Source organism: Lycium barbarum, chromosome 11, assembly GCF_019175385.1.
Source record: "Lycium barbarum isolate Lr01 chromosome 11, ASM1917538v2, whole genome shotgun sequence".
NCBI lineage: Eukaryota > Viridiplantae > Streptophyta > Magnoliopsida > Solanales > Solanaceae > Lycium > Lycium barbarum.
Window position 1 is genome coordinate 103,057,158 of NC_083347.1, and position 22,998 is coordinate 103,080,155.

Sequence of the window (22,998 nt, forward strand, 5' to 3'; positions counted from 1 at the left end):
GTCTGTAGCATATGTGTACAAGTTTGAGGTATTGGCCAGTGCATTGCATATCATTACATTTCATCCATGACATCATATGGCACTTTTATTATTGATTTGACTGATGAATTATTCTTATGGTAAAGATCAATTATCTGATTTAACTGAATTATGGTTTAGTGACTTCACCTAGGCTTATGACTTGAATAGTTGAGTTTCTGTGTGACTTATGGTTGGTGGAATTCCTTTATTATTATGATGATCTGATTTGTGAGTATGTCTGATTTCTTAACTGCATACGTGTTGGTTTTATTTTCATATATGTGAACTATTTGTTGTCGACCTATGAAACCTACCAGTACATAGTGTTTGTACTGATGCTACTTTGTTACACTCTTTTCTGTGTGCAGAGTTTGCTATAGGTTCCACTTCAGCACCTTGTGAGTGATTATGCCCTTAGTATAAGTTTCTAGGGTGAGGTATGTTCTTGACCAGCAGCCCGGAAAACTCTTCTTATGATATCAGCCCATTGTTCCGAGACAGTATTTTCAAACTATGTTATTTGACATTCTAGACTTATATATATTTAGTGGCTCTTGTACTTAGATAAGATTTTGGGGGCATTGTAGTATTACTCCGCACTTAGTAGCTATTTATATGATTTGAGACTGTTTAGTACTTATATTTTCTTCTTCTTGATTATTTAAACTGTTGAGTACGAAAATCCACGAGTTGGGTCGTGACAAGTTGGTATCAGAGCCTTTAGTTACCCTGTCTTATAAGTACAAGAGTATGTCTAGTAGAGTCTTGCGGATTGGTACGATGAGCTCCGTACTTATATTCAAAAGGGTATAGGACATTTAGAAAACTTCCAATTCTTTCATTTCTTCGTACTACTTTATTCAAATTTGTATCTTGAGTATTCAAATTTGTATCTAGGATGTTCGAATTGGCATTTGATTTCACTGTTATTCTCTCACGAATGGTGAGAACCTGTGTTACTATCGCGAGGGATGATTGCCCAAGCTCGCCGTTAGGGCCGACGCATGAGGATAAGGCCGAGGGAGAGGTCGTGGCTATGGTAGAAGCCGTGGTGCAGCACCAGCCAAGGGTAAGGCCCCTGTGGTTGGTCAGAGATGTGCTAGATTCTTATCACCAGAACCAGTGCATGAGCCCGAGCATAAGCCCGTAGATGAGACAGAGCTGGGACCAGCCCGGAATCAGTTCGAGGTGATTTCTACTCCATTGCTTCAGGACACCATGGTCCGTATTATGCACTATCTTGATGGGATGCATGTTTTGGATGGCCATCCAGCCACTCCAGGAGGGTCACAGACTAGAGTGGAAGCAAGAAAACTCCCAAGCAGGGCCGGATTCGGGGGATGTAGCCTGCTGCTGCTATGGCTCCATGTATCGACGAGATCCCAGCACCTGCATGTGATCCTAGGCCGTTGAAGATCAGGAGATATTTGCCAAATTTATTAAGATGGAGCCACCGAAGTTCTTTGGCATTCCATCTGGGGATGTTTATGAGTTTATAGTTGACAGTAATGAGAGGTTTTACAAGATGGGTATTGTTGATTTTCATAGGGTAGATTATGTCGCTTATCAGTTTCGAGGTGATGCTAAGGTGTGGTGGAGGTCTTTTGTTGAGTGTCGGCTAGTTGGGTAGCCTCCATTGTCTTAGGTTATATTTCATCAGGCGTTCTTGGAAAAGTACGTCCCCTTCAATCTTAAGCATATGAGGAGAGATGTTTTTAACAACTTGGAGTAGAGGGGTTTGTCAATAGTTGAGTATGAGGCCCGATTCGTTGCCTTGGTCGATATGCTATTCAGTTGATTCCTATCGAGGCTGAGAGAGTTAAGAGGTTTGTCAGAGGATGGATACTCTCGTTGCACTTGTCTTGTCTTTAGCTTGTTGCTATAGGGTCTTCATTCCAATCTGTGGTGGATCATGCCAGGAGGGTGGAGTCTGCTAGGCTCCGAGCACGCGGTGGAAGTAGCGACAAAAAGGCCTGTCATGTTGGCAGTTTCAATGGTTATGCTTCTACAGGTGGGGGCCAGTCAGGCAAGACTCATCAGCACTATCCTGGCCGTCCCATCCAGTCAGCGCTCCAAGCTTCAACTAGTGGTCCTTCGAGATAGAGTGGTTACAATGCTGGGCATATTTCCAGGGGTTCTTTTTCTCAACCTACAGACCGTGGTGGTTATACCGGTTCTTTGGCTTCCGTGTCACCACCATGGGAAGTCAGATGCTATGAATGTGGCGAATTAGGCCACTTTGCTAGAGAATGTTCTAGGCCTAGATAGATTAGGGCCAAGCAAGGTTCTAGCTTTTAGACTCCCAGGACTGCAGCACCTTCAGCCGGCATGGCTGGACATTCTGGGGAGGGGGGATGCTCTTACAGGCCACGGTGGTTCTCAATCTACTAGATGTGGTTATCAGCCCGATAGGAGTGGTTCTTAAGGTTCTAGGAGAGAAGCTCAGTCAGGCCAGAGTGGCCGAGGTGATGCGTAGTCCGGTGGCATATGGGTCCATTAATATGCTTTTCCTGGTAGACCAGAGGGAGAGGTTTCTGATGCAGTCATCATAGGTACTACTTCTATTTGTCATTGGGCAGCTTCGGTTTTATTTGATCCGGGTTCTACCATCTCATATGTGTCTACCTACTTTTCTACTGGATTGGATATGACTTATGATATTCTTGATGTGCCCATATGTGTGTCTATCCCGGTTGGAGATTTTGTGATAGTAGATCGAGTCTATCGGGCTTGTGTGGTTGACTTGGTGATCCTTAGTATGGTAGACTTTGATATTATCTTATGCATGAATTGGTTATCTTCGTACCATACTATCTTGGGCTGTTACGCCAAGACAGTCACATTAGCTATGCCCGGTATTCCGCGTTTGGTGTGGAAGGGTACTCCTAGCCTTACTTCTAAGAAGATCATTTCGTACCTCTGAGCGAAGAAGTTAGTGGATCGAGGATGTTTAGGCTACTTGGCTCATATTCGTGATACGAGCGTGGATACTCCTTCCTTGGAGTTTGTTCCTATAGTTAGTGAGTTTGTAGAGGTCTTTCTCGCAGACTTGCCTGGTATGCCGCCTGACCATGATATCGACTTCTGCATTAATTGAGAGCCAGGTAATCGGCCTATTTATATTCCACCTTACCATATGGCTCCATCCGAGTTGAGAGAGTTAAAGGAACAGTTGCAAGATCTATTGAGCAAGGGGTTCATTTGTCCTAGTGTGTCCCCTTGGGGTGCTCCTGTGCTACTTGTGATGAAGAAGGATGGTTCTATGTGGATGTGCATCGATTATCGACAATTGAACAAGGTTACTATTCAGAAGAAGCATTCGATACCGCACATAGATGACTTATTCGATGAGCTTCAAGTCACGTCGGTCTTCTCTAAGATCAACTTGAGATCAGGGTATCATCAGTTGAAGATCCGAGCAGAGGATATTCCGAAGACAGCCTTCAGAACCCGATATGGTTATTATGAGTTTCTGATTATGTCGTTTGGGATTACTAATGCCTCTGCAGCGTTTATGGATTTAATGAATGGGATCTTCAAGTCATATTTGGACTCGTTTGTGATTGTGTTCATCAATGACATATGGGTTTATTCTTGAAGTAAGGAAAAGCATGAGAAATACTTGAGGATTCTGCTTGGTCTATTGAAGGAAAAGAAGTTGTATGCCAAGTTTTTTAAGTGTGAGTTTCGGCTCAGTTCAGTGGCATTTTTTTGCCATGTTGTGTCTAAGGATACGATTATAGTTGATCCCAAGTAGATTGAGGCTGTTAGGGATTGAGGCAAGGTTACCTCAGTTACCGAGATTCGTAGTTTCGTAGGCTTGTGAGCTATTATCGTCAATTTGTGAAAGTGTTTTCTTCGATTGCTTCGCATTTAAATCGGTTGACTCAGAAGAATGTTCCCTTCTAGTGGTCCCACGAGTGTGAAGAGAGTTTCCAAAAGCTCAAGGCTTTATTAACTTCAGCCCCGATTTTGGCATTATTTGTTGAGGGGTATTGTGATGCATTTTGCATCAGTTTGGGTTGTTTGTTGATGTGAGAGGGCACCTTATTCGCACATGCTTTGAGTCAATTGAAGGTTCATGAGAAGAACTACCCCACTTATGACTTGAAGTTGGCGGTGGTAGTCTTCGCGTTGAAGATTTGAAGGCATTATTTGTATGGGGTTCGTTGTGAGGTGTTTACTGACTATCGCATACTTCAGCATGTGTTCCACCAAAAGGATCTCAATTAGAGGCAGCATAGATAGATGGAGTTGCTTAAGGATTATGACATCACTATTATTTACCATCCAGACAAGGCAAATGTGGTAGTTGATGCGTTGAGCCCAAAGATGGGGAGTATGGGTAGCTTAGCTTGTTTGGTTGTTGAAGAGAGTCCTTTAGCCATGGAGGTTCAGACTCTAGCTAATAGCTTTGTGAGATTTGATATTTCTAAACCTAGCTAGGTTCTAGATTATGTTGAGGCGAGATTGTCTCTACTGCAGCAGATTAAGGCCCAGTCGTTCGATGATATGAAATTGTCTAAGATTCAGGATAAGATGTTGAGTGGTGAGGCCAAGGTGGCCATGCTTGATAGTGAGTGTGTCTTGAGGATTAAGGGGCATATTTGCATTCCTCGTGTGGGAGGTTTGATTCGTTTGATATTAGGAGAGGCTCGCAGTTTCAGGTATTCTATTCATCCGGGTGCAACAAAGATGTATCATGATTCGAGGCAGCACTATTGGTGGAGTAAGATGAAGAGGGACATCACAGATTTTGATTCTCAGAGTTTGAATTGCCCGCAAATTAAGTATGAGCACTAGAGACCCTATGGTGTGCTTCAGAGGATGCCTATTCCCGAGTGGAAGTGGGAGAAGATTGCTATGAATTTTGTGATTGGTCTTCTAAAGACCTTCGGAAAGTTCGATTCGATTTTGGTTATTGTGGATAGGTTGACTAAGTCTGCGCACTTCATTCCGATTCAGATGACTTACAATGAAGAGAAGTTGGCGTAGATTTACAGTAGAGAGATCATCTGATTGCATGGGGTGCCCATGTCCATCATATCAGATAGAGGCACTTAGTTTACTTCCCACTTCTGGAGGACTTTGCAACAGGAGTTGGGTACTCAACTGGATCTTAGCACCACATTGCATCCACAGACCGATGATCAGTCGGAGAGGACTATTCAGGTGCTTGAGGAAATGTTGAGAGCTTGGGTTATCGACTTTGGTGGTTATTGGGACTAGTTCTTACCATTGACAGAGTTTACGTACAACAACAGTTATCATTCGAGTATTGACATGGCACCGTTCGAGGCTTTATATGGTAGGAGATGTCGTTCCCCGATTGGGTGGTTTGATGCTTTTGAGGTGAGACCTTGGGTTATGGATTTGTTGAGAGAGTCCTTGGTCAAGGTGAAACAGATTTAGGAGAAGCTTCTGGCAACTTAGAGTAGCCAAAAGGAGTATGCTGATCGAAAGGTTCGAGATCTAGAGTTTATGGTTGGCAGTTCCCTCTGTCCATTCGGGCCCCAAAAGTATCTGCATTACTCAACTGAATTGGTATACAAGGTATTGTTCTCAACAACATATAGCCTCGTAATTTCCATACAACCACACCTTGAGGAACCTAAATATGACCCGCATTTCACTTCTGCCTTAACTTACCATGTCCATTCTTTCTCGCCCGTTAAAGGTAATAGTCGTTCTTGTGCAATTCTTTTAATCCTAACAGAAGCCCCAATTCGTATGCTTTTTGATTGACCTCCTGAAGTGTCTCATAAGTATTGATGGATCCCAGACATGGCACCGTTCGAGGCTTTTAAAGACCTTGGGAAAGTTCGATTCGATTTGGGTTATTGTTGATAGGTTGACTAAGTATGCGCACTTCATTCCGGTTCAGGTGACTTACAATGAAGAAAAGTTGGCGTAGATTTACATTAGAGAGATCGTCTGATTGCATGGGTTGCCCATTTCCATCATATCATATAGAGGCACTCAGTTTACTTCCTACTTCTGGAGGACTTTGCAACAGGAGTTGGGTACTCAGTTGGATCTTAGCACTGCATTTCATCCACAGACCGATGATCAGTCCGAGAAGACTATTCAGGTGCTTGAGGAAATGTTGAGAGCTTGGGTTATCGACTTTGGTGGTTATTGGGTCTAGTTCTTACCATTGACAGAGTTTGCGTACAACAACAGTTATCATTTGAGGATTGACATGGAACCGTTTGAGGCTTCTGTAGAAGGTTTCATTCATGAAGGGTGTGATGCGATTTGAAAAGAAGAGTAAGTTGAGCTCGAGGTTTATTGGTCCCTTCAAGATTTTCTGTTGTGTTGGTGAGGTGGCTTATGAGTTGGCTTTTCGACCGGGTCTATTAGGTTTTCATGCGATATTCCATGTTTCCATGTCGAAAAAGTATCATTCTTACGGTTCTTATATCATTCAGTGGGATTCGGTGTTGTTTGATAAGAATTTGTCCTTCGAGGAGAGCCGATCTCGATTTTGGATTGGCAGGTGAGGAAGTTGAAGTCTAAGGGAGATTGATTCTGTCAAGGTGCAGTAGAAGCACCGTTCTATTGAGGAGGCTACTTGGGAGACCGAGGAAGATATGCAAGAGAAATATCCCCAGCTTTTCACCGACTCAGGTACCTTTCCTTCGTTTCATTCATTCTTCGTCCGAGGACAAACAATTATTTAATTGATATCTGATGTAACAATTCATTTGGTCGTTATTGAATTTTTAACTAAATTGCCCCCGTTGACTCTTCTTTGAGCCTCGTTAGCATGATTTTGACCCATGAGGATGGCGACACGGTTCTCGAGGTTATCGGGCGAGTCTTAGAGTGATTTGGAGAAATTATAGTCTTAAAGCGAAAAACCTTTGATTAATAGTTGACTTTTGGATAAATGGAACACTTTCTAAATTCCGTTGATTCCATGAGGTTCGGAGGTTCGATTGTGACTTGGTGGGATATTTGGTTAGGTTCCCGAGGTATTCGGGAGCTTTTGTTACCCTTTGTTGGAAACTTAGTTTTAGCCGTTGGGGGTTGACAGCTTGAAGGTGACCTCCATTGGAATTCCAATGCTATGGTTGAGTTCGTAGCATGTTTTTACATGTGTCTGCATGTTCAGTTTGTACCCAGGAGGTATCGGGTGGATGTGGAGATTTGGAGTGGAACTTGATGAAAACCAGATTTTCTGGTTTTCTGATGTCCCGCTTCAACGGGTGTGTTTCTGCCTCTACGGGTCCGTCCATGCGATACTTGGCCTGCAGACACGAGATGCCTAGTCATTAATGAGGTCCGACTCAGCAGACAAGTATCTGTCGAGGCTGGAGCGCGTAAGCCGATCCATATCCGCGGAAGCGGGGATCACTGAAACAGATTCCCTTTTTATTCCAATTCAAACCACTCTTCATTCATTCATTAAATTAGAACCCTAAGAGATTGTGAAGGCAATTTACCGAGCTTTGGGGTCATTTCTTCTTTGGGTAAGTTCTTTTTTACTTCTTTGTGTGGTTAGTTTATTTAGTTATAAAGGAATCCATGGTAGTTTGAATGCATTAATTGGGGAAGATAGGTTTGCAACCCTTTTTTGGATTGTTGAGTCTTAAGCTATTGAAATCAGTTTATTTGGTGAATCTTGCATAATATAATCATGAAACCTTATGGGTACCTAGATTCTAAGCTTGAATCTCAAATTTGGTTAAGAATTAGATTATGGAAAGTTAGGGTTTCTCCTTCTCCTACTTCTCTTTATTCTTCTTCTTCTTCTTTTTCTCCTTCTCCTTCTGCTCCTTCTTCTTCTCCTTCTTCTTCTTCTCCTCCTTGTTCTTCTCCTCCTTCTCCTTCCTCTTATTTTGGGTAGGCGTCCAATTTTACATTGTCCTCCTCAGTAATGAGCTTGTCAATGTGATACAGTACTCCAAAGTCTGGCATTTGATTAGAGTCTGTATATAGCTTTTGAAAATGTTGTATAACAGCTTCCCTAATAGCTTCATTGCCTTCAGTCCAGGTTCCTTCAGTGTTTTTAATTCTATGAAGAGTAGTTTTCCTTCTCTTGGGATTTATAGAACTGAAGAAATACTTGGTGCAATAATCTCCCTCTTCAGCCCAATGGATATTAGCCGTTTGGTGCAAGACGTTATCCTGAATTCCAGTCCACTTGATGTAATCAGCATTTACTCTATTGAGTTCCCGTCTATTCTCCTCTGAATCAGCAATATCTATGTTTTGTTCCTTGTCTAGGATCAGCTCCTCATGTTTTATAACATGTTGGAATACATCTCCTTTGATATCTTTGGACCATTGGCTTAGGTTCTTAGCAAGTCTCTTCAGCTTTTGTTTTCAGATCCACATGGAGTTTCCTTGCATTTCCTCCTCCCAAGAGCTTTGTACCACCTGTAAGAAACATGGCTGCAAAGTCCAAAAGTTTAGAAACCTGAAATATTTAATTAAATTGTTAGAAGGTTCCTTACAGTTGAAAAGAATTACATTATGATCAAATCCTATTCTAGCTTTGTCTTTCACCAGTGTAGCACCCATGTTGTTGTTCCATTCCTCATTGTAAAGGACTCTATCCAGTATTTTGCATGTCCAGCTACCTGCTTTCCTTCCATTAGTCCAAGTGAAAGTGTTACCACTATAACCAACATCCACCAAGCCACAATCATCCATACATGTTATGAAGTCCATACTTTGACTGATTCTGTAGGGTCTACCACCTCTTTTCTCCGTTAGAGATAGTATTACTTTTAAAATCCCCTAAAACAGCCCATGAACCATCAGTTATGCCTATGTTGTGTCTCAGCTTATACCATCACTTCTTTCTTTTCCTTGTAGTGGTCTTGGCATAGACAATAGCATACCAAAAAGTTCTGCTAGTAGTCAGTTGCTTGATCTTTAAGGTAAGTTGTTGGTTGCTATTGGAGACCACTGTGCAGTCCAATGAATCATCCCAAAAACACCAAATCTTCCAATTATTTTGACCATATCATTTTGGAAACCACTTTTCCTTCTATATTTTTCAAGATGAGAGTCATCTAGAAAAGGTTCTTGCACAGTTGCAAATTGCACCTTATGCTTCTTCACAATTTTAATAATCCTTATAAAAGCTTTCTTGGATTGTACCCCCCCCCCCCCCCCCCCAATGTTCCATGAAATTGTATTAATCATAGAAATATTAGATTGAGGGGTCAAGCAATACTGTTTCTATTAAATAATAATTAGATTAAAAGGGAATCAGGTCCAGTTTGAGTTTGTGGGTTGGTAGACTGTTAATGGCAATACTTGTGATTGTGTTGTCATCTAATGTAGGCCAGATTGTGAGCTAATTGTCTATGATTTGTAGCAAATCCTAGAACTAACATGATTGAGGTGCTTGGGTGTAGAATCTGTTCTTTCCTTGCTTTGATCAAAAGCTTTAGTTTCTTGTCTGAACTTATTGCTTAAACATATTGAGTCCATAATTTGTTTTGTGTAGTTCATGTCACTAGTCTTACATCTAAAATTGGTCTACTTCTAACGGTTCATAGTCTGGTAGAAAGGAAAAATGAAAAGAAAGAATTAACTCTAGGAAATGTAAGACTAAATCCTCATTTGAAGATTAATTAGAGTTACTCTAATTAGTAATTAGCTAACAAGGTGGTTGTTAGTCTGTAACTTGGTTACTGATCATGTTGGAATTAAAAGGTATAAAAATGGAAGGAAGTAGTTGTCTAGGAGGGAAGTTTTTTCTGTTATCTTTGATCTCCTGTTGTTAGTCCTACCCTTATTAGGTTTTTTTATCTAACTATAGAAGTAAACTTGTTTTAGAAGTGGACTGATATGTCATAGTCTTGCATCTGTGTATTATTTCACTCATGTATAAGCCCTAGTTTAATAGAAGATCCTAAGTATTCCAATGTAATAAGTTTTAATAGAAGATCCTAAGTATTCCAATTTAATAAGTTTTAAGTATTAAAAGAAGAGTGAAATGAAGCAATTCGGTTTTGATTTGTCCAGTCTTAAACAGTTTAGAGACTAAGGCTTTTGTTTTTGAGATATGAATTCTATCTTCTTTTCTGTATGCATAAGTGAAGAATATGGTGATAATAACTTATGGTCCTTGATTGTCTATGCTTAAAAAATGAAAACAAATAGGAAAGACCTTATGATTCTAGTCTAAGTAAAAGAAGAGGATAAAAGGATAGAAGAAGAGGGAAAACTGTGGTTGAAACCTTAAGGAAATGTTTGGCTCTGACCTGTGAGCTGTCTAGTCATTCTTTGGTATATGCTAAAGGGTAATAACAGGGACCATAAATGTAGATGTGGGCGGTGAAAACCACTTGGCTAAATGGGAAAGTATTTTAAAGACATGTTAGGAGAGGATTGAGAAAGGGTCAAGCATTACTTGACCCATAGTATCTTTCTTCCCAAATAAGAGATTGTCATGGCGTTCTTCATAAGCCTATGGGGGTGTAACCTCCTACCTTTTCACATTTGGTGTTTCCTTGCCATTTTTTAAAGTTAATTGGATCTTAAAAAATGAGTTTCTTGTGCATTCATTAATTGTTCAATCAGATTAATAAACTTGGTTTTGCTGTGTCTGCTCTGATATGTCTTAAGGGAGGTGGTTGACTAGGCTAGGTGATATATGATAATGTGAAAGATTGCAGTAAAACTGGAAAGAGGAAAAGGCTTTTCAAAAAGGAATACTGTTTATTTTGAAAATAAGGCAAGAAGAGTTTATGAAGATAATATGATAATATGCAACAGATTCTTTAACATTTGGTTAAGTTAGTGTCACGACCCAGCCCCGTGGACCATGACTAGTGCCCGAGCTGGACACCCATATGTACCTGTCAAACATAATCGGACCGATACTATAGGTCCTCAATCAATCACAACGTAATAACATACGCAAGCCGACGAGGCTGCCACTGTATATATTATTATTCTACGCAAACCGACAAGGCTGCTACAACAGAACAATAATATATGCAAGCCGGCAAGGTTGCCACAACCAACGATAATATATGCAAGCCGGCAAGGCTGCTACAGCGCTAGAACATCCATAATGACCATATTGGCACAACTGACCACATCTGAACACAACCCACATACATGTCTACAGAACTCTAGGAGTATCAACAGTAACATATGACGGGACAGGGCCCCGTCGTACCCATGGACAAAAAGATATATATATATGCATATCAGGAAGTCTGTACCAAAATCTAGGCTCCGAAATGCCGGAGCTCTCCAAGACAGCAGAAAGGGAATCTTAAGCTGGCGGATCACCAAAGTGAGTATCTGCACCTGCGGGCATGAAACGCAGCCCCCCCCCCCCCCCCTCCCGAAGAAAGGGGGTCAGTACAGAATATGTACTGAGCATGTAAAGCATGAAATACAGTAAAAGGATCATATCTGAAATAAGGAGTACAGGAAACAAGTACAATGTTCAGAATACCAAAACACTTTGCCTTTGAAACATAATTCATGCATGTCAACATCATATATCATACTCAACCCGTTATGGGACGTAGTGACATAATTTGGTAATCATCCTGTACATATGTATATATATAACATGTCCCGGCCCTATAGTAAGGGACTCGGTAAATAAAATCATATCATCATCATGCATATATATATAACGTGTCCCGGCCCTCTAGTGAGGGACTCGGTGAATAAAGTCATCATATGCCATCCTGGCCGCCATCACCGTATCATCATATCTGTCACACCCCGACCTCGCTGGGGTGTGATGGGCACCCGACCCTTACTTAGGGCCGAGCGAACCCTCAGACTCTCGTTGCACATAAAATCACGTCAACTTTTTTTTTCTTTAAAACAAATAATAAAGTACATAGCAAAACTTTTCTTTCAGAAATATTCTTTCTCGTGGCTTTCAAGCCGAACAAATTTGTGGTCATACAAAATTCATTACGTACACAGACCGACAACCAATACCCACGACACTGTCTGCAAAGTCTCTAATAAGATCCCAAAAGCATAACATACAGAATCTGACTCGGCAGCACTCCGGGAACACATGGAGCTTGCCATCTGCACTGGAACATCTTCCATCTGTCCTCAACTCAACTGGGAGTACCTGCGCGGCATGAAACGCAGCCACCGAAGAACAGGGGGTCAGTACGAAAATGTACCGAGTATGTAAAGCGGAAATATAACAATATAAGCAAAACCGAGCCAGAAGTATAGAAATAGAACAGGTAGTATCGGATCCAAGTCCGAAATGGAAATACAGAGTGTGTAGCCAGGACCACGATATATATCATAAGCACGGGGTGTAGCCGTCTGAATCGTGATATGAAACAGAGGTACAAAGCCTAACTGGCAAGATCATCGTGCGGATCGGGGCACAGAGTGCGACTGACATACCCGCAACCGAAGCTAGGGGCGTAGAACTATAGCCGACTGAAGCATATTCCGGCTCAATCATGCAGAAGCAACACCAACAGAATCATTCTCCGAATCCGCTGTCCAGAAATGTAACAGGCAGAACCATGCATGCAGAATCATAAACTTACACAAGCACAGGTAGTATACATTTACTTCGGCCCTTTAGTGAGGGGCGCAATGGACAGTGCACTGGGGTGTGCACGAATAACCAGGTCGCCACAGGGTCGCCTCTAGTGCACAAGTCATACCCAAGAGGTTCCAGCAGGCAAATACGGCAGTTAGAATGTCAAAATGCTTTACTTTCTTTTGAAAAACATTTTTGTTTCACACATATAAAGGAATCAACGCACAATTTCCGCGGCCATAAGTCCAGTGGTCGCTACCACGCATACCGCGGCCAAGTACCCAGCGGTCACTATCACACGTACCGCGGCCAAGGTTCCAGCGGTTATAATCACACATACCGCGACCAAAAGTCCAGCGGTTACAATCACACATACCGCGGTCGAGGGTCCAGCGGTCACAATCACACATTTGACATACCGCGGTCAAGGGTCCAGCGGTCTATGTCAGGCACAATCACAAGTGCGGCAGACGCGGTCAAGGGTCCAGCAGTCAATGCCACACGTCCGGCATGACGCGGTCAAGGGTCCAGCTGTCAATGTCGGACACGCCGCGGTCGAGGGTCCAGCGGCCAATATTACATATGCGCATATTCACATAACCGGCCCGGGACTCGGTAAAACAGAAAACAACCATACAAAATGCCAAATTATCACTTTCCCAACATAATCACACATGCCAGGATCATACATCACACAAGATTCAGGTATACCAAAATCGTATATTAGTAAGTACGGGAGGTAAGTAGTTTATCCAAAATATCAGGGTAATATTTTCAAAACGTTTTAGATGTCAAAAAAAAATATTTTATAAAGCTCATAAAGGTGGTCATAGCACCTATCGTATAGTAAACAACATAATAACCAGGAGCTACCTGCGAGCTCCGGACACGAGTACATTGGCTAAAGCCATACAGAATTTATATCAGGGTTTCTGTCCCCGTAATTGTTTCCATGAACATTAAATCAATTCAGGTTCGTTAAAATAACTCCCGTTTAGTAGTCGGAACAATAGCCATAAGTTTCCTCGACTTATCGTATGGGAATAAGACAGACAGAACAATAAGAGAGGCATCGGGGAATAACGGGTCCACCTCGGGCCAAGTCGAGGCGGCGGACAAGAATCACGCCCATTAGACTCTACGGAGTCATCCAGGAAGGTTTCATAGTGATCGGGTTACATTTGTACAAGTTATGGAGGTTTAACCACTTTTCTAGCGAAATGCGCCTTTTGAAATTCAATTGAATTGAATGAATAGTATCAAAAATCAATCTCGAGTTTCTATGAGCAGAATCGCCCCCGAGGCTCCGATCTTGACCTAGTACATCTAGCACATGCCAAAGAACAAAGGGGAAGACTTTACATACCTCGATTGCGCCTTACGCTCGCTTGGCTTCAATTCCAATTTCGTCCAGAATCTACAAATGGTCATGTTTACCAATTGTCAATTTCAAGCTTTTCGGCAGCATTTCCCCTATATATATGACATCCCCGAGACTTAGCTCGGCTTAATATATCAACACAGCAACCCAACAACAACATCACTAACAACAACAAGCATTACAAAACACATAGTATGGCATAACTAGCCTTGTTTTCCACATGGTCCAACAACTTCCACTTCAACTTCACAAACCCAAACTAGTATCAACATTTCCATATTCATCATTAATCAAGACCATTACAATGTGATTTGGAAGTACTTCATATCATTTCTATACAATATTCACATGATATACAAAATATACAAATTTTCCACCAAACCATAATCCATCCAAAACTTCAAATCTTCAACATACATATTCATAACATATTTCCACCTTCCAATTTCATCAACCATAATCATAATTCACATCTTAACAACTTCATTTCCATAATATCATAAAATCATATTAAAATGACATAATCTTCTACAATCAATTTCAATGCCAACGGACGAATTTATGTCGCTATTTTCCCGTTCTATTCCGTTGAAACTTTAAATAAACTTGTTGGCAATGAAAAAGAGCCTTAATCATACCTTAAGTGCACAGCTACCACGTCCACCCTCTTATTTTTAGTTGATTTGTAGCTCAAATCGAAGGCAACGCGACGTAGAACACTTTTCTCTTCATGGGCTTCGGGATTCGGGGCTCAGATTTTGATCAAACTTTATTTATCTCTCTAAGTCTTTCCTCCCTCTCTCTCTCTAAAGAATTTTCTGGATCTTTTCTGATCTGAAAATGTGGAGGAGGAGGCTGAAACCTCCCTTAAATAACAAGGAAATGGGCCTGACCCGGATTGGAATTGGGTTGGGCCCATTTCACTGCCCAGCTTGACCTTTCCGCCTTAAAATGTTCATATCTCCTTATCCCGATGTCACCTATAGGCCCACGACCTACCGTTGGAAATCTATTTCAATTATCTACAACATTTACTTCTGGGTGTTTTCCCAAATTCCAGACTTATAATGCCGGTTTTGCCCCTCCAATTCAGGTTATCCGAAAACGTTTTCTTAAAAAAATTCGTTTGGAGGGCTTCCACTTTGATTTGGCCCCAAGGCCCTTCACAAGTTGTGTTTTACTTTACACATGCGATTCATATAACTTGTCACGTGTCCCAAAAAAAAAATATTGACGTCTGGGCCCCACCTCAGTTAATAATCTGACGTTCAAAAATACGGGGTATAACAATATCATCATGTCATAATATCATCATATCATCATATACATATACATATAACGTGTCCCGGCCCTCTAGTGAGGGTCTCGGTGAACAATGCAGTGAAGTTGTACACGAAAACGTGTCCTGGCCCGGGACTCAGTGAAAGACATATTGAGGCACGCACGAGCAGAGTAGTGAGCAACTATATGCAATTTAAATCATATCTGAGACTCACTGGAATAATCAAAACGATCCATCAAATGCAAATCAAGACAATAGTCATAGCAAATACTTTTCGAATGTCACTGTGAATTATATCAAAATAGAACTCTGGAACCATATGTACGTATCAAAACATAATAAAGTAAGTTCTGGGAATCAATAACATTAGCCATCCTAGTGGCTCTAAGAATAGGAATTTCCTTGGAACCATATACACATCGTCTGTTCGTTTCATAAAGATCATGCCAAAAAGAAAGAAGGGTTAACTTTACATACCTCGTCGCTTACTTACTCATCCTATGTCTCATTTCTTGAACCTGCAAGTCTATATCCCAAAGCGATATGCTCAAATTAGTCCGTAGGGATTAGCTTTAACTCACATTAACTTAACAAATGATTTAATGAATCCCCTGTATAATTCATTCCAACCAAACTTCATATCATTTCCGCATCACAAATAAAGACTGCAACAATGTCATCACATAAATTCTATGGAAATAGAACGATAACTCACTTCATAACTCTATAGAATTCGGCCCACGTCTCACTAATATCATGCCATCTACAAATAATACCAAATATGCCAATAATTAAATTAGGATACTCTTTCAAACCAATCCTTAATTACTTAGAAATCTAACAATATTCGGGCAGCATCTTCTCTAAAAACATAATAATCCTCGTGATTCCAACTTAGCCAAAATATCAATCATTATACCAATAAAAACAATACCAATAATTTCATATCAACTAAAATTAAATTCATTCTTAAATTACCTCCAAAACAGCCCACATGATAGTAATAACAATTTATCCGACTTCCCGCAATTAATTTCGTAGTTCCCGTCTCACAATTTAACTATGACCCGGACGAATTTAAATATATCTAGTAGAGGAGAATTCTTACCTTATATTCCAAGAAATAATTTTCTTCCACCTTACTTCACTACGAAGAAAACCCGGATTCAACAACACCACAAAATGGAACAACGAGACCGAAATCATGACCAATCCTCTGTTCGTTCTTGTTTGTCATGGCTCCGCAGAGAGCAGCCCTATTTTATTAACTTCCATATCACTAAAATGAAAGATTAAGTGAAGAATTCCTCTATTTAAGGCCACGGCTCCACACAATTAAAGGCAAGACTCTATCACTAAGAAATTGGCTATAAAGATGCCACCAAATGACAATTTGTACTAGTCACTTGCTGCTCCTTTCTATAAAGCCACGTGGGGACATCCTTGTCACCTTGAAATTATCTACAAATCCTCATTTGACTCATTTGTCTCCTTATTTTCATGTGGCACTATGCACTTTCAAGTGCACTTGATTTATTACACTTATAAGAACGTAATGCTATCAATTTGTTTAGCTACTGCCACGTATTGGAAAGGTGTTATCAGCTTAATTTATTCAATTCTAAACCTCCACTTAAAATCCAACCTCTAACCAATTATACACATAGTTAATTTCTTGATCTCAATTCACTTTAATAACAATTATTTTTAATACACTTCATATACTCATTGCTACGATTATGTGATAAAGCACTCGTCCATAGTCTCTTTTGATATACACAAAATATTATTCTCAATCACCGTGGTCATACTTGTTAAGTCCTAAATTATTTTTGGACTTCATTCCTCATATACACCAAGCTTTTGATTTTCGTACTTGAATATAACCAAATCCTATGGCCTCGGTAAAACCGCTCATGTTGGACGGTTCCATTTCTTGGTCCAAAAATACGGGATATTATAGCGTGGACCGTATTTTATTCGAATAAATTTTGAAACTCGACAAAATTATTTTTTTCGATTGGTTTAACTTCAAATCCTTACGATACATGTGTACCATTACTTTAACCACCTATAAGCTCGGGGAATAACCTCGTCTCCGTTACTAATATCATTTAACTTGCACACTTTCCAACGCATGAGAACACGGCATGTAACATCCTTCCCCCCTTAGGAACATTCGTCCTCGAATGTTAAGCTAATCTTGCATTCCAAAGACTTCCTCAAGTGTTGTTTTTTACTGAATTATGCCCCTCACATGCCTCTTTCGTCGGTCGATTCCCTTCAATTTATTATAACGGATTCCAGATCTCCAAATAACCATTCCCGTAACATTTTCTCTTGCTCTTGTCTGCATACCGTTCAGTTCTATTCATGGTGCTCTTTAGTCATCACTCGACTCTTTCTTCTCCTATAGTTACTCCTTTAAGATATATCGTTCATTTCATCTTGCCTCTTAATCTTCATATAAGATTTTATAACGCACAAACGTCCCTCGTCGATTTATTAGACTTTACAATTCTTGGAGTATTTCATACCTCTGGTAATTTGTAGACCCTTCACAAACTCTACGCATAAAACGTCATTTTCCAAGGTATAACATTATTTTACTCCAATAAACTTGCATTGCTCTGCTGTTACAGTCCATATTCTGGAATCTTCTGTATCATGTGTCACTTCTCGACTTTCTTTTATACGATTTTAACTGTCACCTTGCTTCTAGCTCTTGATCTTAGTCTTTAGAGTTGGCTATCAAGTAGCGCTGGAGTTCCCTCATATTATAACTTCACTGTCATCCTGTAACTCACTTGTTCTGATTGCCTCGGTTAAATCATTTCATAATTTCCCTTAACCTAACTGGCAATACTTTAGGCATATTATCTCGTGTCGTTTCTTTATTTTTGACTCAAACTCTTCTATTGTCCCTTTACTCAAATTTTCTCTTAGTTCTCCTATCACACATCCTATTGCAATCTTTACAAGAGTATGTGTAGGTGCTCAAATCAGCCCAGAAAATACCTTAGTGTCGCCTCGCTAGTCTTTATGCAGGCCCTATATTCTTCTCTTATATCTTTCAATTGATATAACTAGTCCTTAACTATGGCTTTTGCCCTCAGTACTAATTTCATCTCTGCAGTTTTGCCTTAAACCATCTTACACCTTTCTTTAGTGTATCCAAAATATCGTAACCACATTGTTATTACTAAATCCTCACTCTTCTTATCAAGTACTCACTTGGTCTTATCCTTAGCATACAAATATTCGTAGGTTGCATAACTGTTCTTGTACAAAGTGTATCCAATCTTAGTCATAGTCTTTCCTTCTCCTGGTTTATTCTGCTCTACATATCTTATTGTACTAAAACTCACTTGTTCTCTGTCTTGTCGTACTCCTTTCCCTTCCTTTATTTACCCTTTGATTTCCTCATATCCTACTGTAGGAGATTTTTCTGTCCCTTCTCCTTTGCTAGTTGTAAGTCACAATATCATTAGGAAACGACTCTGTTGCCAACATCTTAACCTCTAATCCAGTATTTACTCTTTATAATATCTTTTAAGTTACTCGTTACCATTCTCTTGTCGTATTCTTCCTTTTATAAGCATCCACTTTCTAATGTCATATTATCCAATATCTTTACCAATAATTCTCAGCACTGTCTCAAATACCATCTTCGCTACTATTCATTTATCGCTAGCTTTTAGATATTACCAACTTGTTTCAGCATGGGATCTCACTTGAAGTTTGAGTATCCATATGGGATATATTATAGCGTCAATTGTTTCCATTTGTACTTACTTTGCTTTCATCCGCTTCCCCTCTTTGGGGTTGTACTTATACCATGTCCAGGTCTTTTCTTTATCATTTATAACTTTGATTCCCCACGTGCAAAACCTTAACCAAATCACGAGGCGATGAGAACTCTCAATATATAGTACAAAATCTTATCTGATGGTTGGTACTCGAGTAATGTAATTAATGTAGCAATTTATCCAAAGTCACATTCCATTTATTCCGATCAGTAATTAGCTAGTGCTTATAGTCGTTTCGAATTCCCAATTAGGTAGCACTTATATTCTGATGATAAATGTCCCAAGCTTTCTTATAACAATATCTTTATCTCAGCGGATATCATCTGTTTCCTCTAATAAATTCACAATACATCAGTTGTTTCGCAAATCCACAATTCTTGTCCTTTAAGGATTTCACTATTTCCGAGGTGAAGTCACATATACGCAATACTCCTTTATGCCTCATGCGCTTTCACCCTTGTTGTATACCCAACGCTCACTTCTAATCTTACTCAAAATCATATCAAACTCGTTTTAATAGTGGTCTTGTCTTATCGCCTTCTCGTTATACTACACCTTAAGTTCATAGCTATATGTTTTCCTGTTTATTTCATACTCGTACTCAATTATTTACGTCTGTCTTGAGTGCTTCCTTTAGTATCCCTTTCATTTCTCCAGTCTATGTCCATCTTTTATTCTGTGCACGAGGAATCTCATGCTACTCCTGTATCCTTCGGAAAACACTACTTCTACATAACCCCTTTCTCATTTTCGAAACATATTCCGTTCATCTCTATTTGTTCTCATCATACCAGTCATTTCTGGCATTCATTCGGTCTCGTTGCTCATCTTCCCTTAGTTCGGTCTTTCACAATTCTATCGCTTATATTACCCATTTCCTCAGCTATACACGTCATAACGCATCGCTATACCGTAATCTCACTCGCTTTCTTCTTATCTTCTTCTTTCTATCAACTCATTCTCTTCCTGTGCTCGCTTTCACTTTCGTTACCACTTGATCACTATTCTGAACTTTCCCTATAGGACTTTGTAAGTCTTTCATATTCGTTCTACATTTGGTTTTCCATTTCATACTAATCACATCATATCCTTTAGTTACTTCCTTGCTAGTCTTTACTCATTTCTATAGCAATCCTTGTGGTGTTCACGTTACATCCTGTTCGCTATCCATCCTATAATGTAACACTTCTTAACCTTATTCACGATTCTTACTATGTTTTAATTACACTCTGTGGAGTAGGCGTATTTAACCCTTCACCCTTTCTGATCAATCTTATCCTTAATATCTCACAAGCTATCTTATCAATACCTTCATAATTTGTCATAATTCTTCCTCCTCCGTACTTTTATCTCAGTCATACTATTACTCATTTTAACTGCAAACTCGTCGTAATTTATCTCTACTTATCAGTTCACTCGATACCTCAATAAAATATTTTGTTAAGATTTGCCACCTTTTTCTAAATCATCCTTTAGTATCACAAGCTCTTCCAAATTATCCTAGCATCTCATCAACAACGCGTGAAACACATGATCCTAGACAGCCCACAAGGTTGAGTTTTTCTTTCCACAAATTCCATCTCCAATTAGTTGATTAAAACTAATAAAAATGTCACCATGAAGCATTCTCCAACCACCACCAGAAGAAAAACTAGAATCCGACAAGCACCACAGGACTTCTAGTGCTTGATTCACATGGTTTACCTCCAGATTTGTTCTTGAGTCGTGAACAAATTATTTAGTTCATAAACTACTTGTTGTATGCTTTGTACTTTTCATATAAAAGTGAAACTTAATTGTGGACGTTTTTGCTCTTCAACATGAGCCTCTTCTACGGTAAAATGTGGCTGGAAAGTATTCCGGTCCGTTCAAATGAATTCCAAACTTTGCCGCTCATATTTGTTTCTTTAAAATAACATTTCCCAAATAAGAAGGATGCCTCTTACGGATGACATGGAGGGTATCTCTTAAAGGTTTAATCCAACATGATAAATTTACCTTATTGATATCGACCTCATCATTACTATTATTATCAATCCAACTGTTAACTTTATTTCTCGAAGTCATACGTACTTGCAACTTAGTCAAATCTCATCATTACTGTTGACATGACCTTTCAAGACTTTTATGAACTTATATCTCATTCTTTTTTTTCTTCTAGGAATATTTTGGTAGAGTTTCCTCTGTATTTCTTACTATCCCAAAACCTACACGCAGGAAATACCAACAATGCCTCACAGGGACAACATATATACGTATATATCATATCATATTATATCCACACAAGGCTCCCAATTTCAACAACAGTATGAAAATGACGAACTTACCTCGTATGTACAACTCAAACTGCACCTGTTACACTTTCCCTTTCAATCTTCAACTTTACATTTCAATCGTACTTCAAATACATTGCTCGACATACATCGTTCGTACTGTTTATTACCTGCGTACTTTGTAACTTCCAACATCATCAGTCACTTCCCTCTGTCGATGCCATTCTTCTGCTAAAATCAAGGGTTAGTATAAGGAATCTCTGTTCCTATGGCTTGGCTCTATCGCATGATCTTAGATATGAAAGAAAGGTAACATCCTAAATGTCCTGTAGCTTCTTGTTTATAGATGTGGTGCACAACAGACCGATAAACAAGACTCTACTAGACACGGTCTGTAGACACTCCGAGGACGAACTGCTCTGATACCACTTTTGTCACAACCCAGCCCCATGGACCATGACTAGTGCCCGAGCTGGACATCCATATGTACCTGTCAAACATAATCGGACCGATACTATAGGTCCTCAATCAATCACAACGTAATAACATACGCAAGCCGACGAGGCTGTCACTGTATATATTATTATTCTACGCAAGCCGACAAGGCTGCCACTACATATCAGAATATCACGCAAGCCGACAAGGCTGCTACAACAGAATAATAATATATGCAAGCCGGCAAGGCTGCCACAACCAACGATAATATATGCAAGCCGGCAAGGCTGCTACAGCGCTAGAACATCCATAATGACCATATAGGCACAACTGACCACATCTGAACACAACCCACATACATGTCTACAGACCTCTAGGAATATCAACAGTAACATATGATGGGATAGGGGCCGATATACCCATGGACAAAAACATATATATATGCATATCAGGAAGTCTGTACCAAAATCTAAGCTCCGGAACGACGGAGCTCTCCAAGATAGCAGAAAGGGAATCTTAAGCTGGCGGATTACCAAAGCGAGTATCTGTACCTGCGGGCATGAAACGCAGCCCCCCCACCTCCCCCGAAGAAAGGGGGTCAGTACGGAATATGTACTGAGCATGTAAAGCATGAAATACAGTAAAAGGATCATATCTGAAATAAGGAGTACAGGAAACAAATACAATGTTCAGAATACCAAAACACTTTGCCTTTGAAACATAATTCATGTATGTCAACATCATATATCATACTCAACCCGTTATGGGACGTAGTGACATAATTAGGTAATCATCCTGTACATATGTATATATATAACATGTCCCGGCCCTATAGTAAGGGACTCGGTAAATAAAATCATATCATCATCATGCATATATATATAACGTGTCCCGGCCCTCTAGTGAGGGACTCGGTGAATAAAGTCATCATATGCCATCCTGGCCGCCATCACCGTATCATCATATCATCATGTCATCATATCATCGTATACATATACATATAACGTGTCCCGGCCCTCTAGTGAGGGTCTCGGTGAACAATGCAGTGAAGCTGTGCACGAAAACGTGTCCTAGCCCGAGACTCGGTGAAAGACATATTGAGGCACGCACGAGCAGAGTAGTGAGCAACTATATGCAATTTAAATCATATCTGAGACTCACTGGAATAATCAAAACGATCCATCAATTGCAAATCAAGACAATAGTCATAGCAAATACTTTTCGAATGTCACTGTGAATTATATCAAAATAGAACTCTGGAACCATATGTACGTATCAAAACA

General features: G+C 40.0%; 1 protein-coding gene and 1 long non-coding RNA gene across 2 annotated transcripts; both read right to left on the bottom strand.

Moving 5' to 3' along the window:
• Positions 1 to 7,860: 7,860 nt before the first annotated feature.
• LOC132620039 (uncharacterized) lies at positions 7,861 to 8,682 on the bottom strand. Its single transcript, XM_060334766.1, has 3 exons — positions 8,500 to 8,682; positions 8,363 to 8,446; positions 7,861 to 8,259 (listed from the first exon to the last, which is right to left on the bottom strand). Exons 1-3 carry the CDS (start codon positions 8,680 to 8,682, stop codon positions 7,861 to 7,863), a joined length of 666 nt encoding a protein of 221 aa, XP_060190749.1.
• Positions 8,683 to 11,391: 2,709 nt separating this feature from the next.
• LOC132619235 (uncharacterized) lies at positions 11,392 to 21,213 on the bottom strand. The gene is made up of 3 exons (XR_009574626.1): positions 16,307 to 21,213; positions 15,676 to 15,724; positions 11,392 to 12,100 (listed from the first exon to the last, which is right to left on the bottom strand). It is a non-coding gene; the product is annotated as an uncharacterized LOC132619235 (long non-coding RNA).
• Between the last annotated feature and the right edge of the window lie 1,785 nt (positions 21,214 to 22,998).